Source organism: Mastomys coucha, unplaced genomic scaffold (genome assembly GCF_008632895.1).
Source record: "Mastomys coucha isolate ucsf_1 unplaced genomic scaffold, UCSF_Mcou_1 pScaffold12, whole genome shotgun sequence".
Taxonomy (NCBI): Eukaryota; Metazoa; Chordata; class Mammalia; order Rodentia; family Muridae; genus Mastomys; species Mastomys coucha.
Window position 1 is genome coordinate 20,269,510 of NW_022196894.1, and position 9,801 is coordinate 20,279,310.

At 47.2% G+C, this 9,801-nt stretch overlaps 1 protein-coding gene across 3 annotated transcripts in view; it reads right to left on the reverse strand.

Moving 5' to 3' along the window:
* Dgkg (diacylglycerol kinase gamma) overlaps nt 1-9,801 on the reverse strand; it is a 187,292-nt gene that overhangs the window by 96,680 nt on the left and 80,811 nt on the right. For all 3 annotated transcript variants that reach the window (XM_031363514.1, XM_031363513.1, XM_031363515.1), the window contains 4 exons: nt 8,899-8,958; nt 5,003-5,082; nt 3,843-3,917; nt 1,292-1,377 (listed from right to left, as the gene is read on the reverse strand). In XM_031363514.1, coding sequence (XP_031219374.1) covers nt 1,292-1,377; nt 3,843-3,917; nt 5,003-5,082; nt 8,899-8,958 — 301 coding nt within the window. The remainder of the gene's footprint in view (nt 1-1,291; nt 1,378-3,842; nt 3,918-5,002; nt 5,083-8,898; nt 8,959-9,801) is intronic.

The window sequence follows — 9,801 nt, forward strand, 5'->3', positions numbered from 1 at the left end:
GTCTGTTTGTCAAAGCCGAATCCCGTGCCCACCTGGCCAGAATCCCTTGTCCCGCGGAACAGGGACCCGCGAGAAATCCCGGTCCGTGGCACTCAGTTTTCCCCCAGTTCTTAGAATTAGCATCCCTTCCCAACATGTGAAGTCTTGCCTGACTTCTCCTAGATCACACCTCCCCTCTTGCTTTGCCCCAACCTTCTTACATGTTCACTCTGACATTCTATCCATTCCCCTCATTTCTCAGTTGCCTAGGTCTTTACTCTAGACCACAGGTTCTCAACCTTCCAAATACAGAGACCTTTTAATATAGTTCCTCACGTTGTGGTGACCCCAACCACAAAATTATTTCTGTTGCTTAACTCTAATTTTGCTACTGTTAGGAATCATGATGTAAGTATCTGTGTTTTCTGATGACCTTAGACAACCCTGTAAAAGGGCCATCTGATCCCTGATGGGATCATTACCCACAGGTTGAGAACCGTGCAGCTCTAGAAGGAAAGACAGGGACAGATTCCATTAGGCTCCATTAGGGTAGATGCCTCTTTGTTCCTTGGCGGCATCTCTAGTTGACTCCAAGAGGGCTTGGCCCATAAAGGTTCAAGGCAGCATTTGTAATGGCTGACAGATGGTATGAAGCAGACCTGGGCTCATGGCTCTGGTTCTGCCCCTCTTTGATGCCTGCCCACCACAGTGCCTCTGCTGGAAACTGAAGCCACAGTTTCCTTCTTTGTGTTCTATATTGCAGACTTTCCCTTGGTTTAGCAGGGGTTAGGTCTTAACTAGACCCCACCCCCAAATATCACAGATAAACCCTATCACTTTCTGCATCTAGGCAGGGCTGGGCTACTCAGGCCCCTAGCCCTCCAGCCTGCTTCCCTGCCTTTTCTATGTAGGATGCAGCTCAGCATGGTGTTTCTCTGCTTGCACGGATCTGCACTTCCCAGATGTGCTTTCTGGACTCGTGCTCCAGGTGTTCATCTCTAGCAGATCTGCCATTCTTAGCTTCCTGGCCTTTACTTCATATCACCTTGACTCCACCTGGATCTGCAGTCCTACTTCCAATACATCTGGTTCTGCTACTGCCCAGCTCTGCCTGTGACATACATGTTTCTGAAGATCAAGTCTACAATGAAAACTCCTCACACCAGATACCTCATCAAGCAGCAGTCCAAGCAAGGGTGGGCATCCGGATAGAGAAGGCATGCTTCTGTTCCTTCTTTACTTCAATGCTTTCTGCTGACTTTAAATCAACTCACTATAAATAATGAGTAAAAGCCTTCCTAGCCATCCTTACCAATGCAATCCAAAATCCAGCCAACTGTGCCGTCTCCACCACAGGCAAGAACACGGAAGTCTGGGGTATCATGAAAGAAGTTCAGTCTGGAAAGAAGAAGGGCCACAGTGGTCTTGTTATTAGGTGACTAACACTTTTACTATTTCAACATGTATCAAGTGTGCGCGCCTGTGTGCGTGCCTGCGTGCAGGCGTGCGTGTGTGCATTGGGTATTGAATCCTGGTGCCCAGGATGCTAAACAAACTCTCAATGAACTACGTTACAGCCTTAGCACTCGATACTTCTGAGTTGGTCCTCCCTGTTCCCTGGAATCAGGTTCTTTCGAGGTTGGAAGAGTCACTTAGCACTCTGGAACCAGAACTTACTATATAGTACTCCCAACTATGGGGAAGAATCAGTTGTGTGCATATGTGTGTGTGGGGGTGCTGACTTCCTAATGGAAGGAGAATCTGATCCAACATTCAGCATGCCGAAAAACATTTTTGAGAATTCCTCAACGATTTGAGGAGTTCACAGTTTTCACATTTTGGCAACCATACAAAGCATCCCTAATATTTTGACTCCTCTCAGGCTCTCCTCACTGCTGTCTCTAATACTACCTTTTAAAGAAAGATTCATTTAATTATCTGGGTCTTTATTTTCTCCTCTGAGGGCCCCCTGCCATGGGGAGAGAGACCCCATTTTTCCTGGGAGCATGAATCCTGTAGAGCAGGACCTGGGGGTCCACTGACCTTCTGGTGGGTCTGTGGATATAATTCAGAGGTTTGTGAACTTGGAAGAGAAAATATTATGTTAATATATTTCTCTGATATATATGAATATATTGATATATATGAAAAATATATTTCTCTGTTCTCTAACTGACACTTAGCGTTTCTTTCAATTACGAATGTGGATAACAGACCACAGAGGCTTCAATAGCACCTGCAACTTTGTCACAGTGAACACCACAGCTGTTTCAACACTTCCGTAAGGCTGGACCATAGGTTACATGCTATCATTTCTGTAGCTTGTGGCTTTCAGTTTACAGTCATTATTGAACCCGACTACAGGTATTGTTTAATGTGTTGACAGAAAGGCATTCACTTACATACCACAAATTTGCCTTTTTAGTTTTGGGTAACCACTTCTCAACATAATTTGCTCTACTGGAATTCACATATTATTTCATATTATGCTTTAAAAAATATTATTTTAGATGGAGTTCATACTCTACCAGATCGTGACAGGAGTCCCTGGCAGAAAAAGTCAAGAACCCTTGCTTTGGAGAAAATGTGACCCATGGACACTTTGAGGTGCCAATTAGGAATCTCAAGGCCTGCACATTCTCTCTTCCCAACCACCTGGTTTGAGGAGTCCCAGGGGTGCTCCAAGCATGGATGCCAATGTTGGCAAGTCACTATCTCCTCTCCCTTCCCTTGCAGAACCCTCCTCTCCTACAGGCAGTATGGGGGCTCCCTTCAGCTGGACAGCCTGTCTGTGTACAGATAAACAGGCACACTGAAGATGCTCTGGGCCCAGCAGTCCTGGAAGTAGGCCCTGTGCTTGTCATTCACAGGAAAACCAATAAAAAGCCGAAAAGGCTGTGCTCCTGAAATACCCTAGGAGAGAGCGGGGCTGAAAAGGTACTTGATGTTTTGGCACATGGCGGTGCTATCCAGCAGTAACCGGCAGACACGCGGCTATGTGGCAACTGCGAGAGTCTGGACTGACTTCTGAGTAAATTTTACAGATCGGTGAATGTGCACCTGTGTGTCGTTCTCCTTTTAACTGGGTCTTGTGCTTCCGTTTCTATAAATAACCCCCGTGCCAGACAACGGAAAGACAGGGACAGATTCCATTTTTAGACACTTTACTTCAGCCCCCTTGGAGGAATCTCAATGACTCTAGAGTAGAAATGCAGGTCAGGAGGTGTGACAGCCCTGACCAGACCAGGAAGATGGTGCTGGCAGAGCTGCCAGCAGGTGGCGCTAGGGCACCACCTCTGACTGAGTAGATGGCGTCTAGGCCATTGAGGGAATAATTTCTGAGGCTGAGGACAAGCTCCACCCACCAGACCTTCGGATGAGCCACCTAGGTCCTGCCTCCTCCTCTCTTAACAGCTCTTCCTGTCTTGTTAGGGAGCAAGGAGGTGGGAGAAGGATCAGGAGGTGTATAATCTCTGCAAAGCTGGGTAATTCAGTGAAAGAATGGTCTCCATGACAGAAATACTCCCTTCCCATAGCGGAAGACACAACAGACTTGGGGTGAATGTGTCAATCTACAGAGAGACATCATTAAACGCACTAAGAGCCTTGCAACGAAGTCCAAGTAGGACAGCAGCGTGACCTCCCTGTCTGTCCAATGACTGGGTCATAGTTTCCCTCTGACATCCACACCTCCTTCAGTGACAAGGTACCCAGGGCAGCTTCCCAAACAAGAAGCAGGGCCAAGGTGAGGGGTGGGTAAGTAAGGACGGTAGGCAGAAAAAGCCAGGAGATTCCAAAGGTGACCAAGGAAGGTGTCATCTTCAGAGACCAAAGCAGGGCACAGTGAAGACTGATGTTCATACCCTGGCGTAGGCCCCCCATTGTCCAGGTTGAAAACTTGTTTGGGGTTGAGCAGGTAGTGAAATTTCCGAAGAATTCTACAGGGAAAAAACAAAACAAAACAAAACACAACAATAGAGGCGGGGAAATGGTAGGGCAGCAGTCATATGGGGGCCTTCGGACCCATCTGTGGTGAGATCCACCAGCTGTTTAAACCTAAGACGGGAAGTGATGCGTGCAGACCCGATATCCCAGTACACCTAGATCCCTACATCCTTCCCTCTGGCGTAAAGCTGCCCCTCCATCTGACTCTAGCCCCACCCTATGGACTGCTTCTTGCTATGGCAGAGAATAGGACTGCTGTTCTAGGGCTTCCTCTCTGTTAGAGACCTCTGGCTATTCTGCATGGTTTAAGTAGGGTGACTCTATCTGTTGTGGATTATACAGAGGCGCTGAAGTCCCCTAAGGAGAGGGCCTAGCATCCTCCTAAGAGTACCTGCAGGAGGAGGTGGGGCTGGGAAGCTGACAGGCAAAGCTCTGTCTGGGTTTGGTTTCTAGGCTCTACCTTGAGACTACTAGGTCAGGCTAGGAGAGGGTCTTGACACTGGATAGAGGTGGGGTCTTCATAATACTTGCTTGGGCTCTACCTAATGTTATTTCCCAAGCCTGGATTCCTGTTCTCTGTGCCATCTGCTCATTTCCCAGACTGGGCAGGCCCGGGAGGCAGAGTGGTTTTTCCTGCCCCCATCTCTTTTCCCACCCTGCTGAGCTTACTCCAGCTTCGCCCAAACCCTGCATTTCCTTCACTGATAAGGTGGGGTTGGCGCTAAGCAGGTGAACCTCACCAAGTCTTTTAAACCAAGGAAAGACTTGCAATGGCATAGGAAGGCACAGGCCCCTCAGAACTTGACTCTGGTGGCCTTCACAGGGGCTCATGTGGCAGGTCCAAGGCTAAGCACTAGGTCTATTCTAATCCTTAAGGTAACCTGTGAGAGGTGATATCATTGCTATTATGTCACAGGGGAGGAAACTGAGGCACGGGTTACTAACTCACCTGGGCCAGATGATGAACTGGCCATGGGCCCAGGTGTTTTTGACTGTATGGTATACTATGTGGGGGCTGGGGGAGGAAGGGGCTTGGGTCAGGTTGTTTTAGCCTATTTTGAAAGAAAAGAGGACCTACCTTTCTCCTTGTCTCCCTCCACTCTTGGGGTTCACCAGGACCAGCAGGGGATGCGTCCCAGGGCTAGGGATGATCTTATACTTAAAAATGAGAAGAAAAAGACGTGAGCTTTATTCAGTCATGGTGTGAGATGGAAGCAGGTGTCGAGACAGCTTTGGAAGGTGGATGGAAGCAGGCCCAGGCATGGAGGAGAGAAGGGGGGGTGCTGTTTGTCGGCTGGCTGAGCTTCCTGGGGGAGCCATGGCTGATTCCAGCCTGAGGGACTTTTTAAAGAGGGTTAATGGCAATGAAAGCTGGAGGTTGGGATCAGAGATGGGAGGATGACACCTGGTTCAAATTATGCCCACAACATGAGATCAAAACAGTCTAGCACAGCAGTTCTCAACCTTCCCAGTACTGCGAGCCTTTCACTCAGTTCCTCATGTTGTGATGACCACACCCCAACCATAAAATTATTTTGTTGCTACTTCATAACTGTAATGTTGCTACTGCTATGAATCAATATAAGTATCTGTTATGCAGGAGGTCTAGTTTGTGACCCCACCCCCAAGGGGTCATGACCCACAGGTTGAGAACCACAGGTCTAGAGGGTACCTCTGCTAATTCATATGCATCAATGACATGAATGCCCTTGGGGTGCTCAGGGCCCCGCACTGTCCAAATCCTTATGGCCACACCCGATTTTCCTCCTAAATTCAAATTTCTCACCATGGGGTCTACCCTCTTCTGATACCTCAGTCATTGCTGAGGGTCTCTCAACAATGGTACCACACTAACAGGCCCAGACAGGCTGCCTTTCCCATAAGCCTAGCCATCCCTCTTCGTTTCTTTTTCCTGTTAAAAGTGGGGTTACTCAGCTGGGCATCCAGCTGGAGATCCTGACCTGCCAATTCCTTGCCTTAGAAGTTCCCTGGCAGCCACCATGGTCCCCATGCCTTTGAGGCCTTTCCTACCCACACTGTATCCTCTAAACCCCCACCAGAGTCCTTCCTGGAACACCACATCCATCATGCCACTCCTGCTAGGAAGCACCTGTAACAACAGGCTGTTGCTCTCAGGATCTCATCTCAGCCTCACCCCTTTCTCCTGCTCTCTCTTCGTTCCTCCTGTCCCACAGCAACCTGCCTAGAAGCTGGCTGGCACCTTGCGGTGAGAAGTCCCTGTGCCATCCTCCAGTGAAGTATCTGCCCCGCATATGCTCACTCTCTTTTGCTCTTGTCCCGTGGCTCCAAACACTTTCTTCATTGTTACCTCAAAAGCTGGGCGGTGGTGGCACACACCTTTAATCCCAGCATTTGGGAGGCAGAGACAGGTGGGTGTCTGTGAGTTCTAGGACAGCCAAGCTACAGAGAAACCCTCTCTTTAAAAAAAATCCCGAATAACCCATGGCCCAGTTCCAGAGCCATCGCCTATGTGACATTGCCAGAGCAGCTAAAAACTACTGCAGTGTGACCTGGGTAGTATATATCATACTACAATGTGACTTGGGTAGTATATGCTACTGCAGTGTGACCTGTGTAGTATATCATACTGCAATGTGACCTGGGTAGTGTATCCTACTGCAATGTGACCTGGGTAGTATATGCCACTGCAGTGTGACCTGGGTAGTATATGCTACTGCAGTGTGACCTGGGTAGTATATGCTACTGCAGTGTGACCTGGGTAGTATATCCTACTGCAGTGTGACCTGGGTAGTATATGCTACTGCAGTGTGACCAGGGTAGTATATCATACTGCAGTGTGACCTGTGTAGTATATCATACTGCAGTGTGACCTGTATAGTATATCATACTGCAATGTGACCTAGGTAGTATATGCTACTGCAATGTGACCTGTGTAGTATATCCTACTGCAGTGTGACCTGGGTAGTATATCCTACTGCAATGTGACCTGTGTAGTATATCCTACTGCAATGTGACCTGGGTAGTGTATCCTACTGCAGTGTGACCTGGGTAGTATATGCTACTACAGTGTGACCTGGGTAGTATATGCTACTGCAGTGTTACCTGGGTAGTATATGCTACAGCAGTGTGATCTGTGTAGTATATGCTACTGCAGTGTGACCTGGGTAGTATATCCTACTGCAGTGTGACCTGGGTTGTGTATCCTACTGCAGTGTGACCTGGGTAGTATATGCTACTGCAATGTGACCTGGGTAGTATATCCTACTGCATTGTGACCTGTGTAGTATATCCTACTGCAGTGTGACCTGTGTAGTATATCCTACTGCAGTGTGACCTGGGTAGTATATGCTACTGCAGTGTGACCTGTGTAGTATATGCTACTGCAGTGTGACCTGGGTAGTATATGCTACTGCAGTGTGACCAGGGTAGTATATCCTACTACAATGTGACCTGGGTAGTATATCCTGGAGGGCTTATGTTTATTTCTTTGCATTTATTTATTTATTTTGTCCTTCATTTGTAGGTGAAATCTCAGACCTCCAAGTATATTGGAAACACGGAGAGCAGAGTGGAGCTTCTGTGGGCCCCATGGTGCCTGGTACAGCAGTGAGCACTCGGTTAATTTCTGTGGATTCAGCTGAATGATATTCCCACACAGAGATACAGCTTGGTTTCATATTCAACATTTAATGCCTGCATTTGTTAGTTTTAAACTTCACACCGATCACAACCTGACAGGCTTGCAAAATGCAGTGCTTGTTATTTATGATCTTAAAGAATTCTCTTGTCTCCTAGGGTAACTGTGTGATACTCAGAAGCATTTTGGAGTCAGGGAGTATGCCCTTAAGTCTGGAGGATGGTATTAAAGTACTCAATAGTCCATAGTGCATGGGACCTGCCAATGAGACTGATGGGACCTGCCAGTGAGATTGATGCCAGTGTAGACAACTTATGTCTCTTGCCTCTGTGTGTGCCTGCGTGTGTGTTTGTGTGTGTGTGTTTGTGTGTGTGTGTTTGTGTGTTTGTGTGTGTTCTCTTCTACATGTCTAGATCCCTTTCTTTGTGGTGTCTAGACTCTTTTACAGGTACCTAGAACCTTCTCTTTTGAGCTTCTAGAACAGTGGTTCTCAACCTGTGGGTCATGATCCATGAGGGGTGATGTTTGAACAGCCGTTCCACGTGCATTGCATATCAGACGTGTACATTATGTTTCATAACATCAGTAATATTACAGTTATGAATTAGCAACAAGATAACGTTATGGTTGGGGGCCACTACAAGTGTGAGGAGCTGTGCTAAAGGGTCGCAGCGTTAGGAAGGTCTGGAGCATCCTCACCAATTGTGGCCCACATCATTTTTATCTTGCATCTTCAATATCAGTTGATCTTGTAATTTCAAAGCACACAATCTCATGATCCTGGTCTTACAGCACTGTGGGAGGCAGGCAGTCTAGAGATGTTAAGCCCACTCTCAACACAAGGAAATGGAAGCTCAAAGGCAAAGGTCCATTTTCCAGAGGGACAAAAATACTCTCTAGTGATGTTTAGTGAAAAAGGAGGTCTTAAATACATATGCCAGGACTGAGAACCTTTGGGTCTGGTCTGCTTTATTTTGACAGATTATGTTCCAGAGATAGCTGGATAATGGTATAGACCCCATTGTCTGGTTTTACAATACACATTTATTACTGTTTAGGAGGTCTGCAAGGTGCAGTTTAGTGTAACTTTCTTTTAAAGAGATGACAGAGCAAATTAGACCATCAATGGTATCAGACAATCACCTTACTTATCACTTGTCTACTTGGTAGCAGTCAAAGTTTAACCCCAAAGGCCCAGGTAAATGTCCTCCTGTGACAGAACTGCCTGCCTCCTCCCCCCAACCCCCAAGAAAGCAAATGCTGGGATGCATTTCTTTGCAACCCAGGCCCCACTCTCCCTGCCCCAGCCTCTGGGCCCACTTAGAATGAGTGTTGACTGCCCATTCATGCGTTACCTGAGTTACAAGTTCACCCTTGGCGGCCACACTGCCATCTGACTTCCCTCCTTGCCTGTCCTGGGAGAGAGAACATAAATAACCTTTGAAGAGAAAAGAGCCTACTCGAAGGACAAGAGGAGATCAAAGTGTTAAAACAAACAGCGGTCACAGCAAAGAGCTCAGCCAGGCAGAAAACTGCACGTTTCAGAGTGGGACTTCAGATCCCAGGAAAGGATACACCCCACAGGTTTCTTGGGCTTCCGCAGGCCCCTGTGATCACTGTAACCTGCAATTATGTCACTTGTGATGACTGTAACCTTGGGACACGGTAGGGACATGGTAGGGAATGGACTAGGCGGGAGTCTGGTTTGTTGGCTGAGTGCTTTAAAAACTGTGAGAAGCCAGGCCTTCCACTCAGCTTTCTTGCTCAGCAACACCATGGTGTGGCTGCCGGTCCTGGCTTTGCTTGTTCTACTTTGTTCCAAAGTTCATTGCTTATTCTATTGCAATTTATCTAGCAAACTGTGATATGGTGCAATACAGTGTGTGTGTGTGTGTGTGTGTGCTGCCTGTGCAGACAGCATTGGCTTTACCACATCTTCAAACTTTATCAAAAGGGTAATGATGCTGGTCTGCACCCAACTTTTGTGTTGTTTTGTTTAGCTTTATGTTTGTGAGAGCCTCCACTTTTGCATGGCTTTGTCTTTTCCATTACACTACAGTCATTTATCTCGTGATCTCAGCTTATTCACCTGTTCTGTGAGTGGCTGGGTACTTGTCTTTTGATGGAATAAATGCTTGCATTTTTTTCCACAGGAAGAGAGCTTTCGGGATAGGAAGTTTGTATGTTTCTAACTTAATGGAAACTGACAAATGGATTTCCAAAGTAGTGATTTTCCTATAGGATTTTAAATGGGGGGG